This window comes from Macaca nemestrina, chromosome 15 (genome assembly GCF_043159975.1).
Source record: "Macaca nemestrina isolate mMacNem1 chromosome 15, mMacNem.hap1, whole genome shotgun sequence".
Taxonomy (NCBI): Eukaryota; Metazoa; Chordata; class Mammalia; order Primates; family Cercopithecidae; genus Macaca; species Macaca nemestrina.
This window is the reverse complement of record NC_092139.1, coordinates 20,194,823-20,214,587: the sequence shown is the minus strand read 5'-3', so window position 1 is coordinate 20,214,587 and position 19,765 is coordinate 20,194,823. Positions and strand designations below refer to the sequence as shown.

Sequence of the window (19,765 nt, the reverse complement as noted above, 5' to 3'; positions counted from 1 at the left end):
CTGGAGAAGTGGCTTCCTGTGGGGAAATGCCCAGAGCAGGCACCTGCAAGCACCATAACCTCTGACCCCAGGGCCCCAAAAGGTCTGGGGACAGAGTATAAGGGCTTCACCCTTTGTCCTGGGCATTCAAGGTCAGTCACATGTCTGGCAATCATCCAGATCCCATAAGACACCAAAACCTCCTGAGGATGAGGAAAAGAAAGAGCTTCGTTCTTTAGCACCCCGTAGGGCTCAGGCTGAGCTAAGAGATTCTAGATTGTTTTTAGACTCAAATTGCCTGTTGGCTTTCTGGGTCACTCTCTATCCAACTTTTCTGTAGATTTCAGCAAAAACCACCTCCTCAGAGAGGCCTTTCCTGATCATGCAGCCGTTAACTGAATGATCCACATGCAGAGAACCCTGTCCTCTTCTCCCATAGCTCATATCATAATCTGTGATGATAGATTCATTGACTTGTTTAGTGCCTTTTTCTCTTTACACATTGTAAATATCTTTTTTAGTTTCCAGTATATACCCTGTGCCTGGCACAGTGCCTGGCATATAGAAGTTGCTCAGTACATTGAATGAATAAATGAAATATCAAGACTGGAAGACTTAGAGACCAGATGCAATGACTTATGCCTATAATCTCAACACTTTGGGAGGCCGAGGCAGGTGGATCACTTGAGGTCAGGAGTTCAAGATTAACCTGGCCAACATGGTGAAACCCCATCTCTATTAAAAATACAAAAAGAAAATTAGCCGGGTGTGGTGGTGCATGCTTGTAATCCCAGCTGCTTGGGAGGCTGAGGCAGGAGAAGCACTTGAACCAGGGAGGCGGAGGTTGCAGTAAGCGGAGATCATGCCACTGCACTCCAACCTGGGCGACAGAGTAAGACCCCATCTCAAAAAAAAAAAAAAAAGCCTGGAAGACTTGGAGATCATATTTCAAATTTTGTTATTTAGATGGTGGGAAAGGAAGCTGAGAGAGAGAAGGGGACTCTTCAGGGGTCACCCTACTGCACGGGTATTGAACCAGATCTTCAGCCACTGTTATGATGCAGGGCCGCACATTCTTTGCTCTTCTTTCCCTGTAATCTAGAACGTCTTCTATTATTAACTCGTTCATCAACTATTCATTGAGCTTCAAGTATGTGCAGGGCCTTCTGGACATATAACAGTAATCACGCCAGTCAGGGTCACCACTTCTGGGGAATTTATATTCTTACCACGCAACACCATAAAGCACCAGAGAAGGAAGTTTTAATCTTCTGTAGCACCATTAAACAGAGTAAAAATAAAGGAGCTGAATGAAACATCCAAAGGCAGGTTTTACTAACTCAGCCTCCAAATGAACCATCCTAATCATTTATTAATTGAATTCCGCTTACATTCCCCGTCACTTACTACACTTTTTGCATCACTATATTACTGAATCTTCATAACAGCCCCCTGCACTGCAGGGTGTGACTGTTAGCCCCACTGTGCTGAGGTGAGGGGACTTGTGCACGGCCTCACAGCTGGTCAACAGCAAAGCTGGGCTGGACGAGCACCCTAGATGCCCTCTGCCCTGCCACCCATTCCCCTCAGAGATTTGTAATGTCATCAGGGACTCCCAAGGGGGCCGTGTGATGTGGGGAAAAGAGCTCTGGACCAGGAGTTAAGACCGCTAGATCAAGAACCCTGGGCAAGTCCCTTGCCCTTTCTGAGCCTCCGTTTCTGCAGCTGTTGATGAGAGGCTTGTCTAGATGAGCTCTGGGATGTCTTTCGGTTAGATTCTACAACAACTTTTCATTAATTGAAAAGGTATTTGCCCTGTGATGGTCCTGAATGAATCAAAGCTGTCTCCCTGCTGGAGATAGGTCATGGACTGTTGGAAGTGAAGACTCAGAAATCAGGAGAGAAGACTGTAGACCCATGTGTTAGGGCATATTAGCAATCATATATTGAGAACATCCTTCCATGCCAGTATACATAAATGGATCCAAATGCTTCTTTTTAATCATTGAAGGTTCCTGAGCTGAGCATGAGGATGAGCCAGCTGATGTTGGGGAATGTCCCTCTTGAAGTAGAGGACAGAGGGCTTGAGGATGAATTGGGGGTGGGGGATGAGGAATAAGTGAGAAGACTGGGGACAGAAAAACCAGTTGGGGAAGGTTGTAATCGAGTGGATAGAGATGATGAAGCCTAACTGAGGCCATGATTACTGCGTGGAGAAAATGGGAGGATGGACCTGAAGAGAGAAAATAATTGAACCTGGGTAATTGAGCTTTAAGGTGCGGGATGCCTTCTTAAAGAGAGGAAGAAGTCAGGCATGTGTTACGGGTAATAGGTTTTTGACTTGCATAATTGATTGTGGAGGTGGCTCCTGACTAAGAGAATGAATGAGAGAGAGTCCTGGAGGAGGGAGAGCATAATTTTGTTGATATCCTCCGGGAGGATTCATCTAGATGTCTGCAGCTCAGCAGTGAGAGGATCGACATTGAAATGAATGGAAGATAATGTCATGAGAGAGAATGAGATGTGTGGAACAATTAGAGAAACATTAGAAGACAGTAAAGGATGGAACTAAGGGGGTATACAAGTAGTCAAGGTGTTGGACTAGGAGACTGTATAAGAGCATTCTAAGAAGTTGAAGGCAGTTGCTTTACTGCCTGAGCCTCAGTTTCCTCATTTCTAAAATGAGGATTAGAATAGTGCCTACTCATTGTGTTTAGGGTTACATGAGAGAATGTGTGGAAGGCACTTACCTTGCACATCAGAAGTAGAACTCATGCAATAATTCATCATTCATTCTGCAAGTAAGAGTCAAGCACCAGCATATGCCAGGCTCTGGGCCAGCCCTTTGGAGTACACAGAGGAGCAAAAGGGAAATCTGAGTGCCTGACCTCGTGGGAGAGGAACTGTGAAAGAAAGAAGACTCAGTATCATAAAAATGTGATTTCTGTCTACATTCAGGTACCAGATATTACTGTATATATTTAGTGCAGTCCTGATAAATACAAGAGAAATTGGGGGACAAGTTAAATGACTATTTAGTTCATTAGAAAACATAGACCAGCAAAAACAGCCAGAGAAAAAAAATCTAAAGTCAAAAAAGATTTGAGCTATCTATGAGAAGGAAACCATTCTACAGTTATTTTTTTAATTTAAAGCTAATGTAATAGAAAACATGATACTAGTACATGAGTAGACACATCAGCTGGAGAGATTAAAAGATTCAGAAACAGACCCCCAATAGACAGTTTTGTATGTAACAATGGTAGCTTTTCACATCAATGAGGAAATGATGGATTACTCCACAAATAATTTGAGATAGGTAGAAAAAATTAAGGTGGCTCTCTAACTCATACCTTATTACAGATAAATTCTAGATCAATCAAAGATTTAAATATGAAAAGGGAAGCCATAAAAGTACTAGAGGCCAGGCGTGGTGGCTCACACCTGTAATCCCAGTAGTTTGGGAGGCTCAGGCAGGAATATCACTTGAGCCCAGGAGTTCAGAACCAGCCTGGGCAACATAGTGAGACCCCATCTCTTAAAAGAAAAACAAAAAAAAGGAATTGGCTGGGCACTTTAGCATGCACCTGTAGTCCCGTCCCAGCTACTCAGGAAGCTAAGCTAGGAAGATCCCTTGAGCCCAGGAGTTCAAGGTTGCTGTGAGCTAAGCTGGTACCACTGCATTCCAGCCTGGGTGACTCCAGACCCTGTCTCAAAAAACAAAGTACCAAAAATAAACAAGGGATTTCTTTACTAATCTTAGAGTGGGGAAGACATTTCTGATTATGTTCCAAAGCCCAGAAACCATAAAATAAAGATCAATTTTACTAATGAATATAAAAAATATGTGTGTGGGGAGAAGTGCCGAAAATAAAGTCAAAGTACAAATGACAAGTAAAAAATACTAGTAGCTCCTAATTAGACAAAAGACTAATTGCCTTAATATATTAAGAACTCCTACAAATCAATAAGAAAAAGACCTAAAATCCATTAGAAATGGGCAAAAGGATTTGAAGAAACAGTAAACAGAAAAGGAGATGCATATGGGAAGATGCTCAGGTTCACTCCTAGGAGCAGTAGGAACTAAAACAATCAGGCACTGGTTTTAAAACCACTTTTTAGATTAGAAACAAAACAGCATTAAGAAGACTGTGGTGAAGCAAAGTGCTCATCTGATATACCTACTGGGAATTGCTATGGTTTGAATGTGTTCCCTCCAAAATACTAGAGGTAGGGCCTTTAAGAGGTGATGAGGTCATGTGGTCTCCTTCCTTGTGAATGGGATTAGGCACCTTTTATAAAAGGGCTTGAGGCCAGGCACGGTGGCTCATGCTTGTAATCCTGGCACTTTGGGAGGCTGAGGCCGCCGGATCACCCGAAGTCAGGAGTTCAAGACCAGCCTGGCCAACATGATGAAACCTCATCTCTCCTAAAAATACAAAAATTAGCTGGGTGTGGTGGTGCACACCTGTAATCCCAGCTACTTGGGAGGCTGAGGCAGGAGAATCCCTTGAATCCAGGAGGAGGAGGTTGTAGTGACCATGCCACTGCATTCTAGCATGGGCATCAGAACGTGACTCCATCGAATAAATAAATAACAAATAAATGGGCTTGAGGGAGTGAGTTTGCCCCTTTTTGCCTTTCTGCCAGTTGCCCTGTGAGAACACAGTGTTTAAGGTGCCCTCTTGGAAGCAGAGAGCAGGCCTCACCACAGGCTGGTGCCTTCATCTTGGACTTCCCAGCCTCCAGAACTGTGTGAAATAAATTTCTGTTCTTTAGAAATTACTGAGACTTGGCCGGGCGCGGTGGCTCATGCCTGTAATCCCAGCACTTTGGGAGGCCGAGGCGGGTGGATCACGAGATCAGGAGATCGAGACCATCCTGGCTAACACAGTGAAACCCTGTCTCTACTAAAAATACAAAAAATTAGCTGGGCGTGGTGGCGGGCGCCTGTAGTCCCAGCTACTCGGGAGGCTGAGGCAGGAGAATGGCGTGAACCCAGGAGGCAGAGCTTGCAGTGAGCGCGCCACTGCACTCCAGCCTGGGCAACAGAGTGAGACTCTGTCTCAAAAAAAAAAAAAGAAAAAAAAAGAAAGTACTGAGGCTCAGATGTTTTGTTGTAGCAGCACAAAACGGACTGAGAGATAGGAAATAACTTCTGTGGGGAGAATTTGGCAGTACCTATTATAATAAAAAAGTCACAGATTCTTTGAGGTGGCAATTCCACTTTTATGGAAACAACCCTCAGGTCCATCAATAGGGAGGTAATTAAATCAGTCTACAACAGTGAGACAACAGAGTATCATGCGGACAATAAAAGGAACAATTTAGTTATTACTTTGGGTTTGTTTTCAGTGTGTTGATATAATCAGTGCTGCAGTGGCTTCAGAGTGATCTACAGTTGTTTCCAAGGTGTGTGTGTGTGTGTGTGTGTGTGTGTGTGTGTGTGTGTGTGTGTGTATGTGTATGTATGTGTATATATATATAATTTTTTTTTTTTTTTTTTTTTTTTTTTTGAGACGGAGTCTCGCTCTGTCGCCCAGGCTGGAGTGCAGTGGCCGGATCTCAGCTCACTGCAAGCTCCGCCTCCCGGGTTCACGCCATTCTCCGGCCTCAGCCTCCCGAGTAGCTGGGACTACAGGCGCCCGCCACCTCGCCCGGCTAGTTTTTTGTATTTCTTAATAGAGACGGGGTTTCACCGTGTTAGCCAGGATGGTTACGATCTCCTGACCTCGTGATCCGCCCGTCTCGGCCTCCCAAAGTGCTGGGATTACAGGCTTGAGCCACCGCGCCCGGCCAATTTTTTTTTAAATAGAGTCTCACTGTGTCACGCAGGCTGGAGTGCAGTGGCACAGTCGCAGCTCACTGCAGCCTCTGCCTCCTGGGTTCAAGCAATTCTCCTGCCTCAGCCTCCTGAGTAGCTGGGACTACAGGTGTGCACCACCACACCCAGCTCATTTTTGTATTTTTAGTAGAGATGGGGTTTCACCATGTTGGCCAGGCTGGTCTTGAACTCCTGACCTCAAGCGATCCACTCACCTCGGCCTCCCAAAGTCAAGACACATTTTTAAATGAAAAAAATGCAAGATGGAAAATAAAATTTTGTTTTAAATAAAGGAAAAAAGAAGGGAAGGAGAAAAAGAGGGAACATGTATATTGCATAGATTTTGTCTGGAAGGACACCAAAACGTGCTTGCCTTGGGGAGGGTGTCTGGATCAGATGGGAGGGAGATTAAGGTCTTATCTCTGTCCTTTTGGACCTTTTGAGTTTTAGACCACATTTACACATAATCTAAAATTAAGTAATTTTAAGACTAAGTGAATGTGTTCACTATAAAAAAGGAAATATAATGGATTTTAAAATCACTTACAAAAATATTAATGTATGTAATTATATCACTGATATTCTTTTTCATTTAACTATATGTGAACATTTTGCCATGTCTTTAAAAAATATTCACAAACATCATTTTAATGCCTGAATGGTATTTCATTTAGATATAAATTAGTTAAGTATGTATATATTAATAATTCTCCATTGTCCGTTTAGGACATTTGACACATCCATTTAGGAACTCATTTTGGTGTCTTTAGTTTCCTGCTATTATAAATAATACTGTGGGCCGGGCACAGTGGCTCAGTCCTGTAATCCCAACATTTTGGAAGTCCGAGGCAGGAGGATAACTTGAGCCCAGGAGTTTGAGACCACGAGTTTGAGACCACCTTGGTTAACATAATGAGATTCCCATCTCTGAAAAAAAATGAGCCAGGCGTGGTATAGTCCCAGCTACTCAGGAGGCTGAGGCAACAGGATCGCTTGAGCCTAGGAAGTTGAGGCTGCAGTGAGCCATGATTGTACCACTGCACTCCAGTCTGCGTGACACAGCGAGACCCTGCCTCAAAAAAAAAAAATAATAATAATACTATGATGAACATTTGTGTACATTTATCTTCATGTAGATCTTGGATTATTTTCTTAGAATAGATTATTATAAACTGATTTAGTAGCTCAAAGATATGTAAAAAGTTGAGGTTTCTGGATACACGCTGTCAAGTCACTGCCCAAGGAGGTCTTGGAAGTTTACACTCTAACAGGGTTTGAGAATGACCCTTTTCTGACATGATTTCCAACTCTGAGGATGCTTTATTTCCCCATTTGCTGTTGTCTTTAAAGATGAGAGGGTGAGTGACGAATATAAATGTGGGAGAAAAATTAAATTATGTGTTTGCGCTTTGGATTGGAGAGCTCTCCAGAGCCATCTTTGGAGTTGCTGCTCCCTGAGGGTATACGGTAGCCAGAGCATGTTGGCCTAGTTGATGTTTTCTAGGATTGGTCTTTGAGTGTGGCATTTGCTGTCTCCATGTCCTGAGGCCCAGTGTCCTGCACTGGGCAGCTTGTAACATCAGATGGCATTGTGAGATCAAAGCCCCAGGAGACGTTCCAGCACAAAGCTGGCCTTTCAGATGGAGCCTGTAACTCCATCCCATGGTGTCAGGTCCTAGTAAAAGAACACCTGCACAGCACTTCACGGTGCACGGAGGCCCTTCTCAACAGTCCAAGAAGGAACTGCTGCTCCTCCCCACAGAGGAGGGGGACAGCGGGGGAGAAGAGGGATAGGTACAAACTCCCTCTCCTTCAGAGAGTGAAATCCAGCGAGTGTGCATGGAGCGCCTGCTCTTTACCAGGTGCTGGATGAGAATCAGGAAATGGAGCAGCCAGAGCCTGTTGGCTCAGCTGCCAGGATTAGGTTTCAGCTGGACATGGGAAAAATCCAGACCAAATTCCTGTTCCCGTGGAGCTGACATTCTCACTGAGGAAGAGCTGAGGACTCGGAGGCTCCGGGAGCCAGTGTGGCATGCTCGGGGTTTGTCCCTTTCCAGAGCAGCAGGTTTCAGGTGGGAATGAGGCCCTTCTGAGCTGTGGCTTATACCGGCCTCACTCACCTCAAGAGGGCAGCTGTGGCCACTGCGTGCGTGATGTGTGTGAAAACACAGGCACCTGGGCCATGGTACCTTTCGTTATTGATGTGTGTGAAAACACAGGCACCTGGGCCATGGTACCTTTCGTTATTGTAGGAATTTTCGGCATCATTTTTATCCTCTGTTGTTACTGTTATCATAAGCCATTTCCCTGTCCTTAAGCACTGAGCGGTTTCCCCAGAGGGAGAGGGCAGGAGTGAACCTTCGTGACCTGCAGAAGGAGCCACCTCTGGAACTTCCGGGAATTCTGTTAGCCAAGGAGGAGCCAGAACGTGACTAGGGCAGCGCTCAAGGCTGCTAGGAAGATAGGCAGGGCGCGCCATCTGCTGCAGCCGGGGGGAATTGCCGTGGACAGTGTCCTGGCCCTCCTCTATTTTACACAGGGGAAACGAAGGCCCGAAGAAAGGCAGGGTCTTGCCCAGGGTTAGGTGGCAAAGCTTGGGTTTAAGGTCACGCGTCTCATGCTTTGCTTTTTCTACCATAGGACACCTCCCACCTCCCTGTCTCACCTGTCTGATCTTTGAGGGCCCCTAATTCATTCTTTAGCTAAGTGTTTCTTCTGAGCTAGGTGTTGTGGGGGATGTGGGCCCAGCCCTCCATAGTGATCCTCTCTCTCTTTCTCTCTCTCTGTCTCTCTCTCACACACACACACACACACACACACACACACACACACGCACGCACCCGCACCCCTGCAGCACTTACTGGCTCAGTCCCACCCTGGGTGCCTTCTGGGCACTTCTGCCAGTGTCAGCTACCTTCGAAAAGCATTGCACAATAATTGGGTTTATGAAAACTTCAACCATTGAAAAAATATAGACTTAGAAAACAAAAGTTTCCCTTACTCACAAAGAACCACAGTTGACAGGGTTGATACATGTTTTTTCAGATTTTTTTTTCATATGTCTGCTATCTTTCCCCACAGGAACTGGGTTTTATTTTACGTGTTGTTTTGCAGCCTCTGTTTTTCAGTTGCCAGTTTATCTCAGATGTTGTCCTATGTCAGTACAGGCCCATCTGGCACATTTCTTACTTTATTATTTATTTATTTATTTTTTTTTACTGACATGTCATTGTATATATTTGTGGGGTACAACTTGATGTTTTGATACATATATGTTGTATAATAATCAAATCAGGGCAGTTAGCATATCCATCATCTCATGCATTTATTTATTTCTGATGAGAATATTCAAAAGTCTCTCTAGTTATTTTGTAATATAGAATGCCTTTTTTTTTTTTGAGACGGAGTCTCGCTCTGTCTTGCCTAGCGTGGAGTGCAGTGGCGTGATCTCAGCTCACGGCAATCTCTGCCTCATGGGTTCAAGCGATTCTCCTGTCTCAGCCTCCAGAGTAACGGACTACAGGCATGTGCCACCACATCCGGCTAATTTTGTATTTTTAGTAGAGGTGAGGTTTCACCACGTTGGCCAGGCTAGTCTCAAACTCCTGACCTCAGGTAGTCTACCTGCCTCAGCCTACCAAAGTGCTGGGATTATAGGCATGAGCCACGACACCCAGCCTAGAATGCCTTATTGTTAACCATCACCTTACTGTGCATCAGAATAGGAACTTACTGCTCCTATCTAAGTGTAACTATGTACCCATTGACCAGCTTTCCATCCTTTCCTCTCCTTTCCCCTCCCTAGTCTCTGGTAATCATTGTTCTGTTCTCTCCTATGATATCGACCTTTTTTTTTTTTTTTTTTTTTTTTTTTGACAGTTTTGCTCTGTCATCCAGGCTAGAGTGCAGTGGCGCGATCTCGGCTCACTGCAAGTTCTGCCTCCCGGGTTCGCCATTCTCCTGCCTCAGCCTCCAAAGTCGCTGGGACTATAGGCGCCTGCCACCACACCCAGTTAATTTTTTTTTTTTTTTTTTTTTGTATTTTTAGTAGAGATGGGGTTTCACTGTGTTAGCCCAGGATGGTCTCGATATCCTGACCTCGTGATCCACCTGCCTTGGCCTCCCAAAGTGCTGGGATTACAGGCGTGAGCCACCGCGCCCAGCCAATATCAACTTTTGTTTTTTAAGATTCCACGTATGCGTAAAATCATGCAGTATTTGTCTCTCTGTGTCTGGCTTATTTCACTTCACATTATGTCCTCCAGGTTTATCCATGTTGTCCCAAATAACAAGATTTCATTTTTTTTTTAATGGCTGAATAGTATTCCTTTGTGTATATATCCATTTTCTGTATCCATTCAATCATGTTGGACATTTGGGTTGATTCCATATCTTGGCTATTATAAATAGTGCTGCAGTAACCATAGGAGGTCAGATGTCTTCTTGATATACTAATGTCAGTTCTTTGGATGTATACCTAGTAATGGGATTGTTCGGTCATGTGGTACTGTTTTTAATTTTCTCAGGAACCCTCCATACCGTTTTCCATAGTGGCTGTATGGCACATTTCTTTTTAATAAATACTTCATAATTCATGCAATGCCTAACCTCCTGGTGGACATTTGGGTGGTTTCCTGTAGGCTGCTATTACTGACCAGGTGCAGTAAACATCCTCACACTATAGAAAACATTGGGCATTTGCCTGAGTGGGTCTAGAACTAGGATTTGCTAGGTGGGCCCACCCCACTGGACTATGAACTCCTAAAGTCAGGCCAGTGCTTAGACCACCCCTCCCACTTACTAATTCAGGTCTGCGAGGTAGCCAGAGTCCATGCAATGACTGCTATCTAATTGCCTTCAGAAAACCATAGGTGCTCAATGAGAGATACTAGTATCCCCTTCGCAAATTAACCTTTTGTTAATATAGTAGCAGTACTTCTTGTTGCCAAGAGTACATAAATGGACAATCTTGTGTGCTACAGGTGGGAATATAAATAAAAACAATGCTGACTTTATAAGTCTTTCTGCCAATTTTTTGTCATTATAAATACCACTATGCCATTTGGGAAGGCAACTGGGAAATGTGTCAAAAATCTAAAAATTATTTCACCCTTCCCTTTAGCCCAGCAATTCTGCTTCTAGAGATATACTCTCAGTATATCTCTAGAATATCTCTAGTATATCTCTAGTATAATTAGGGATGGGCACAGAGACTTTCATAAAGGCCCAGTGCTGTGTGTGGCAGTAGAAAACTGGGAAGTACCTCTGTGTTCATTTCTGGAGGCCTCATCCTAGAGTCAATCATTGCCCATGCAAGTATGCTGGCACAAAATTCATGTGGAGGGAGCCTTAGTGACATGTTCTAAAGCATCCCAAAGAGTAGACTACATAACAACATAAGGTATGGTCCCAAATCATTTCTAAATGTATGTGGCTCTTCTTTATATATGTGGCGCTCTTCTCTTCTCTCTCTAGACTGTGTCACCAAGCACCAGGGCTGTGAACTGCTATCTGTGTAGTAAGAACTACTAATTTCATATCTTTCCTCTCCACTCCACCTCTCTTCTGAGCTCCAGCTTCCTGGTTCCATGTACTTACACTACCTCTCCCCTTGGAGGGCTCACAGGCATCTCAGAGTTACCAGATATGCCAAATAGGACTTTATGCCCCCAAATATTCCTCCTTTGTTCTTCCACATGTCAGCAAACCATACTTCTGTCCACCTACTTATTCACACCAGAAACCTAAATTACCTCTCAGTCCAACACTACTTCTTGGTTTGATTTCCAAGTTACATCTAGAATCCTTCCCACTGCCACCCTCCTCCACCCACCATCTCGGCACCTGAACTTTGCAGGAGCCTCCTAACTTGCCCCTTCCCGGCGCTGCTCTGCCCAGACACCAGAGTCATCTTTGAAAATGCATGACTGCTCCTTCATGACCTGGCCTAAAGCCCTTCAGGAACCAAGTTCCAGATGTGGTCTGGCTCCTGCCTACCTCAGCAGTGTCCTCAGTGTCATTGTCCCGCTTCCGCCATACTCCTGCCTACTGGCTCTTTCTGTCCTTCCAAGCCCCGATGCCTCCCCCTCCCTCAGAGCCTTCACACGTGCTGTTCCCCTCTCTGTAATGCTCTTCCCCTCACTCTTCATCTACATGACGCCTCGTCATCCTCGGTTCTCAGGTAAAATGTCACTTGGTGACCCCCAGCCTTGATCAGGTCCTAGTAATCACTCCAGCATCCTGCATTCTCCCTTGAAGCCCTGAGCACCAAGGCTATGACTTAGGCATGAGGTGACTTTATGCCACCTGTGGTAGATGGTAAGCTCTGTGAGGCCAGGGACCATGGCCAATTTGTTCATGGCGGTATCTGCAGTATATAACCAGTGCCTGGCATGTGGTATTGATAAATATGTGTACATGTTTGTCAATAAGTTTATTTAAAGAAAAGTCTGAGCCCATGTTCTTTAAAATGTTGATGGTGGTTGTCTGGGTATGGAATTATGGGTGACTTGTTTTGTTCTTTGTACTTTCCTGTGCTTTTTGCTTTGTTTTCAATAAGAGGCAATAACTGTCATTTTGACAGAAGCCACAGTGCTGGGGAGCTGGAGCTGTCCTCTCTGCAGAATGCATCTGGACTTACCTCTGCCCCCTTGCCTCTTGTCCCCACAGGCCTGAGGAGCGATGCGACAGGCATGATGGAGGTCGAGTCCTCCTACTCAGACTTCATCTCCTGTGACCGGACAGGCCGTCGGAATGCAGTCCCTGACATCCAGGGAGACTCGGAGGCTGTGAGCGTGAGGAAGCTGGCTGGAGACATGGGCGAGCTGGCACTCGAGGGGGCAGGTTAGAGCCAGCAGGTCCTCAGCACTCCTGCATGTCAGAAGCTCTCTGCCAGGCCCCGGGCTGGCCTCCAAGTCCTAGACTGCCCACACTTTCTTAGAGAAGAAACCGCATTTAAATCAGCCCTGCCCCATGGGCAGTGGCAGAGTCCAGCAGTCTCTAGGTTGGAAGATGTTCGAATCTCAGGCCCCAAGGACTCTTCTGGCCGGGCATCCAGGGCTCTTCCTGTCCTCCTGCCCCCTAATCCACCCATAAGTCTTGTCAGTTCTCTTCCAAGATACATCCCAGGTCCCTCCACTTCTCGCTATCGCCACAGTCATACCTGGCTTTGGCCACTCACAGCTCTCACCTGGCTGACTATAGTGGCCGGCTTCCCTGGGTTCCCTACACCCATCTCCGCCCTTCCTGTTCAGCGCTATGCAGCAGCCGGCAGACCTCGTTTAAACCATTCTGTCCATTATGCTTCTGCCAAAAAAAAAATCCCCCAGTGGCTTCACTGAGTGAAGCTAAGCTTGTCACATTGCTCTGGGGCAGTCCTGCTGTAGGCCAGGCCCTGCCCGAGTCTCACTCGATGCCACTCCTCTCTCTGCCACCCTCCAGCCACATCTACCTTTGGTCTGTTTCTAGTCAAGCCTCTCCAAGGGGCCTTCTCTGACTGCTAGATCACCCTTCCCCAATCACATGACCCTCATCACTCTCTGACAAGGTCTTATGGGTCTAAATGTGAGCGCCAGGAGGGCAGAGGCCTTGCGTTCTGTTTGGCACACAGCAGGTGCTTGGGAACCACAGACCGAATGACAAAAGGAAACAGCATCCACCCACCCAAGTACTGGCTGGAACACCCCCACCCCCTCCGTCCCCCCAGAGAACCCCTTGGCTCAAGTCCATGGTCAGCCTGGGAATTTCCTTGGGAAGCTTCCCTGAGCCCTGCACGGCTGAGGCCTTTCCCTCCTGCTCTCACAGCGCCACAGAGGCCGTGTGTGCTTCTCACAGCACAGCCGTCAGGCTGCATCTGTCTCCCCGTGGGCTGTCCTTGGAGGGCCACAGCCCTGCCCCTCCCTGGGTAGCCCTAGTCTTCTTGCCCCTCACTGGCCAGAAGTGAATTAAAAGTACAGAACAGAGAAGACTTTGTGGGGGCATGGACCCAGCCCTCTCATGTTATAGATGGACAAACTGAGGCCCAGAGAAGTTGGGGGGCTTGCTCCGGGCCATCCAGGGAGTTAACATAGAATCTGGCCGCCTTTAGAGAGAGCCCCCGGCACCCTGTCGATGGAACCCCACCCCACAAGCCTTCCCTGTCCCATGATCTGTTCATCCTCCTCTGTCACGTGGCCCAGGCAGAACTTCCACGGGCTCACCCTGCTCCTCTCCAGCCTCAACTCTCATCCCCTCGCCAGCTGTAGTAAAGTACTTTGATTGCTCAGAAGCCCCTGTGGGCCTTCACACGCTGCACCTCTGTTTGCTTCTGCCCTTGCCTGGCTGGGTTCTCTTCATTCTTAGAGACCCAGGCATCTGCTCAGCTGAGAAGCCTTCCCTGACTGCAGTGCCCCTCCCAGACGGGAGAGGCACCTCTTCTCCCTGCTGCCTCCATGAGCCCACTGAGCATAATGGTCCTGCTCTAGACTGAGCTTCTCCTGACAGGCTCTGCGTCTTGTGCCCTCGGTGCCTGGTGGCGTTTGGCACATGGTGGAGGTGCCAAATCAATGGCTGTTCATTGACCAACTGAATGACCAGCATGTCCAGCTGCCACACTGGGCACTCTGCCCTGGGCTCTCTCAAGGCTTCTGTATCCTCACCCTCAGCTCTGGTGAGCTCTGTTCTGTCTCTCTCTCCCTCAGCAGTTGTAGCTGCTGGCCCATGTTCCCAGGCCCTCCTAACACCTGTTTTCCCTGACTCAGATTCCCTAAAGTGTGGGTCCTCTGGCTACATGATATTCACCTGCCAGGGTGACTGACATTTAAAAAAGGGACCTGAGGAAAGAACAGTGCTCACTGAAAGAAATGAAACACTCATGGTGGTGTCCAGGCAAGAGTCACTGGCCAAGGAACCTTCCAGGAAGCCCACAGTGAGCAGTTCTGTTTCCACAGGCAGGGCTGTGGGCCAGGCCCCGTCCAGCACACTCCCCAAGGCAGGGGGAGTACAGAGTTCCAGGCACCGCCCCGCTGGGAATAAGAGCAGGCTTTCTAGGCAGCTTGCTCGGGACAGGGTCCCAAGCTACCACCCACTTCCTAGCTTGCTGCAGGGGCACATGAGGCAGTGCCGGTGTCAGGCCTCTATAAACCTTCAGGAATGCTGCTTATTGGAAGAGGTTAAATTTGGTAGAAGGGGTACTAGCCTTGGTGGCAGGCAGGGCTCTCCACCCTTGATCCAGGCAAATCAGCTCACCTCACTGGGCCTCGGTTTTCTCGTGCATATCATGACCCTCGTTACACCTCCATGTTACTGTGTGCATTGCACAAGAAAGTGCCCGTCCATCTGCAGACCCTGGAGCTTGCTATAGGGTGGTGGTTCTCCTGGTTCTGTGAAGGGCTTAGCCTGAAGGATAAAAAGGTGTGGTCTGGTTGGGCTGGATTTGAACTCAGGTCCTCACTGAGCTTGTAGGGCACATAGTGACACTGCACAGTGTCACTGGGGTTTAAGAACGTACCACCTATTGAGCTCTACCCACATGCCAGGCCCCACGTGAGGCACCTTATGAAAAGACACCTGTTTATCATGCAGCCTGAGGAGGAAGACATGGAGACTGGGGCCTGGGCGTGAGTTTGGCACCCCCCTCACCCTGCACTGCTGGTCCAGTTGGTGGCTGGGGCTGCCTGTCCCACCTTGCACAGGGGGGCTCAAGGGAAGCTGAAAGGGAGGAGACCTGGCTTGTATCCTGACTCCCTGGGTGAGGTGCTCCATCTCTGTGAGCCTGCTGCTGCCCCTCACCCCACCGAGATGTCTGGCAGGATGGAGGTGAGGAGGAGGCACCACACACACCCCATGCTGCACAGTTGGCGCCCACAGGCCCTGATGCAGGCCGCACCCTGGCACTCCCTGAGCTGGCCTGGTGCAGTGCTTTTTACTGTCTTAGAAGAACATTGGCCGGGCACGGTGGTTCACACCTATAATCCCAGCACTTTGGGAGGCTGAGGCAGGCGGATCCCCTGAGGTCAGGAGTTCGAGACCAGCCTGGCCAACATGGTGAAACCCTGTCTCTACTAAAAATACAAAAATTAGCCGGACATGGTGGTGGGCGCCTGTAATCCCAGCTACTTGGGAGGCTGAGGCAGGAAAACTGCTTGAACCTGGGAGGTGGGGGTTGCGGTGAGCCGAGATTGTGCCATTGCACTCCAGCCTGGGCGACAGAACAAGACTCCATCCCCCACCCAAAAAAAAAATACAGCTGCCGTTTGCTGAGCACCTGTGACACACTGGGGACTTAACATCTGGCCTCTCCCTCTGGGGAACCTGCACAAATAAAACGACCTTCAAGAGCCCTTCACTTGATGCTTTAAGCACCCATCCATAATGGCCCTTAATTGACTCTTAATTATACTAACACCATGTGCATTTCCATGTAAAAAGATATTACAGACCAGGCTGAAGTCCCATTGGCCACCACCACCTCAGTCCAGTTTGTCTTGCTCCCCAGGGCATACCCACTGCTATCAGTTTGGCTGGGCCCTTTCACACCTCCTTCTGTGCTTTGCTTTGTGTATGTGTGCCCAAGAAAAACCTCTTTCTCTCCTCTCCAGAAGGACAGGTGGAGGGAAGCGCCCCAGACAAGGAAGCTGGCAACCAGCCCCAGAGCAGCGATGGGACCGCCTCATCTTGAGTCTGACCTTGTCCAAGAAGGCTGGACGAGAGACCTTCTGTCCCCTCCCAGAGGGGGAACCCTGGCACTGGCCCAGCAGCCTCTTCTCTGAGCCCCATGTCCCAGATAAACCAGGCCAGACTGAGAAGGCTCCCCAGAGGCCACTGTGGCCTCCACTCCGGGAAAGCCCTCCGCCCACACCCACAGGCTCCACATTCCCACCACCTTCTCACCGTGCCCAGGTACACTTTCAAGACACTGTAACCACAAGATGTTATTTATTGAGCTGGCGCCGGGACTTGGGCGGGGCCCTGCCCTACAGTGAGCAGCCCACGCAGGAACGCTCCTCTTGCGAGCAGCCCGAGCAGGATCCCTGTCCCAACACCAACACCTCCTCTCCAGCCCAATCGTCCGGGTCAAGACCTGCGTGTCCCTTTTTTAGAAAACACTTTTAAACTTTTTAAAAATTTTAAACGTTTTTTCAGCAGAGACGGAGAGAGCTGACAATCAATTCACATTTTTTAAGCCATTTTAGCTAAACTCTCATTGTGCACTCTGAGGTTCCCTCATGGAGCTCCACAGATCCATTTTTAGGGAAGGGATTTTGGCTCAAAATGATCTGACCACCTCTACCCTTTCCACCAGGATAAGTGACACCTAGGACCCAGGAAATAAATGCTGATGATTTGTGTGACTGGCTTAAGATTATTTCTCCTTAACGCAGCAAAAACGGGTTGGGCCTTATTTTCCCCAAGTCCACAATTAGCCAGACTTGCCCCAGGCTCCCAGAGCATACGGTTCTGAGAAGATGCTGGCATTCCGCAGAGGCCAGCACCCTCCAAGGCCAGTGTCTGATGAGCCCTCTTCCATCTCATCTGCTCTCACTCCAGCCACCAGCTTCAGGAACCCAAAAGGAAGGTTTACTCCTTAAAACCTAGAATTAGGAGGGGGCTGAGAGTTCAGGGAATGTTTGAGCAGACAACCAGAGAAGCCTTATTTCTTCTGGAAGGAGGACAGTCTCTGGACCCCTCTTGGCCCATAGCACTGGGATCTCTGGCCTAGCATTCACAGCCGCCCCTGGACTCAGGCCCTGCTGCTGAGCAGGCTGACCCGGCTCCCTCCATGCTCACCCTGCCCATATCGGCCCGCCCAAGACCACCCAATTACATGCCACCTGCTGCATGCCACCAGCCATGGGCTTCTTTATTAAGCACCAGATTTTCAGTACAAGTTGCCACAGAAGGAGGGTTTCAGATTCAACCATGCCCATGTGCAAGGGCGCTGGTCCCTGACCAGGACACATAATCAGAGAAGTGATACGGCCATGCCGAGGTATACGTGTGTGCAGAAATGGACACACAGGCTTCAGAAGCATCAGTAACTGACGATTGAGATCACGGTCTTCTTGGAAGGAATAAATGTAAAAATGTTGCTCAGCGCCACAGAATTGGGGTGACTCCACAGGGCAAAGGCTTGGAGGGGTGTTGTCCTCAGAGGTGCTGCCCTGCTCGTTGGTTCAGAGAAGCAGAAAGATCAGGCAACTTGTAGTACCCAGGATGTTGTAAAAATCATAGAACACCAGAACCAGAAAGGAACTCCTTCCTATGATGTCAAGAAGATGCCTTGCCAAGACCACATAGAAAGGAGCAGAACAGGCCTGGGCCTCACTCCCTGCCCTTGGCTTTGGGCAGCCATGGAGATGTCCCAAACTGCCCAGACCTTTGGGACTGGACTTCAGAAAGTCTCCCCTTAGAACAGCCTCTCAAGAAGTTATGTAGAAAACAAGCCAACCTAATGAGACGCTGCTCCCAGCCAGGGCCCAGGAACCAGGGAGTCAGCACACACTCTTGGTGCTGCCCAAGAATGGAAGGGCATCTTGCTGGAAGTCCCGCAGAAAGCCAGGCCGGAGCCAGGACGGGGCAACCGCCCAGAAACCCAGACAGGAACCTACCTGCAGAGGCCGGAGGTGGCATCCCATAGGCTTTATAGAGCAGGTCGAGAAGCTCCCTCTTCTCATCTTCTGGGAGGAAACTAGATTTGGCCGCATTGATGTTCTGGAAAGGCCAGAATGGCAGACGACATGGAACCAGGGAACAAAGAAGGCAGCTCTTAGCAATGTAGTGATAGTCCATCCTCTTCACTGAACATGGGCAGATACGCTTAGAGGGGGAGGGATTTGTCCACTGTTTGTCCACTGTCACACGGCAGCAAGTGCCAGAGCAGAGACCGTGAGGTTGCGTTTTTTTTTTTTTTTTTTTTGAGACGGAGTCTCACGCTGTTGCCCAGGCTGGAGTGCAGTGGCGCGATCTCGGCTCACTGCAAGCTCCACCTCCTGGGTTCACACCATTCTCCTGCCTCAGCCTCCTGAGTAGCTGGGACTACAGGCGCCCGCCACCGCGCCCGGCTAATTTTTTGTATTTTTAGTAGAGACGGGGTTTCACTGTGGTCTCGATCTCCTGACCTTGTGATCCGCCCGCCTCGGCCTCCCAAAGTGCTGGGATTACAGGCTTGAGCCACCGCGCCCGGCCGAGGTTGCATTCTTAATGTGTCATTACATGATAAAGGGCTGTGAGAAGGAAGTTGGAGAAAACTTTGAGAGACAGGGTAGCATGTAGGGGGCCAGAGACGCCCCGCAGACACCTGCAGGAACGGACTTACTCAGCTTGGGATTTAAGAACAACCTGAAGAGAGCGCGCGAGACTTCATAGCTGCACACACCTTTCTGGGGAGAGGGCTGATAGCTTTCACTGGATTCTTTAAAGGCACTCAACCCAAGCAAAGGATCCAAAACCTGGTCCTTCTCTGTGGAAAGAGCCTTCTCTGTGGAAAGTGTCTAGGTTGGGCTTGTCTTGGACTGTTGAGGCAAACTCACTCCCTCTCTCTAAAGGTTCGAGGCCCCAGACCGGACCCGTAGATATCATACTCCCAAACCCGAGTCAAGGCCAGTATGGCTCACACCCACTCACCAGCCTCTTAAACTCCTCTTCAGTAAAGCCCATATCCCGTTTGGTCATCTGGTAATCAGTGTCCAGGGTGGACTTGAAGATGAGCGGGTCATCTGTGTTGAGTGAGTAGTTAGCCTGGTCATTTTTGAGCCTGCAGAAGGGGGAGGAGGAGAGAACGAGCCTCCTTTTACTCGTACGTAAATAGAACACATTGACATTCACCCGCTTTTGATCCTCAAAGCAGCCTCAAACAGATCTGAAAGATCTGATCCTTGTGCAGAGGGGGAAATAAATTCAGAACTGAGGTGACTTGTTCAAGTCTAGGTAACCAGAAACTCCAGACTCCAACCCATCCTGCAGACCAGAGCTGGGCAAAGGCAG

The 19,765-nt window shown here is 48.3% G+C and overlaps 2 protein-coding genes across 10 annotated transcripts in view; one reads left to right on the top strand and one right to left on the bottom strand.

Moving 5' to 3' along the window:
- LOC105496408 (cAMP-dependent protein kinase inhibitor gamma) overlaps positions 1-17,130 on the top strand; it is an 88,454-nt gene extending 71,324 nt beyond the window's left edge. For all 6 annotated transcript variants that reach the window (XM_011766802.2, XM_011766803.2, XM_011766805.2 and 3 more), the window contains 2 exons: positions 12,473-12,646; positions 16,381-17,130. In XM_011766802.2, coding sequence (XP_011765104.1) covers positions 12,496-12,646; positions 16,381-16,460 — 231 coding nt within the window. In that variant the 5' untranslated portion in view covers positions 12,473-12,495 and the 3' untranslated portion in view covers positions 16,461-17,130. The remainder of the gene's footprint in view (positions 1-12,472; positions 12,647-16,380) is intronic.
- Positions 17,131-17,617: 487 nt separating this feature from the next.
- Positions 17,618-19,765, bottom strand: part of LOC105496410 (adenosine deaminase) — a 32,570-nt gene continuing 30,422 nt past the window's right edge. For 2 of the 4 annotated variants that reach the window (XM_071079241.1, XM_071079242.1), the window contains 3 exons: positions 19,406-19,535; positions 18,391-18,493; positions 17,618-18,041 (listed from right to left, as the gene is read on the bottom strand). In XM_071079241.1, the coding sequence (XP_070935342.1) occupies positions 17,956-18,041; positions 18,391-18,493; positions 19,406-19,535 (319 nt within the window). In that variant the 3' untranslated portion in view covers positions 17,618-17,955. The remainder of the gene's footprint in view (positions 18,042-18,390; positions 18,494-19,405; positions 19,536-19,765) is intronic. The other 2 variants (XM_011766810.2, XM_011766811.3) reach the window with 1 other exon arrangement.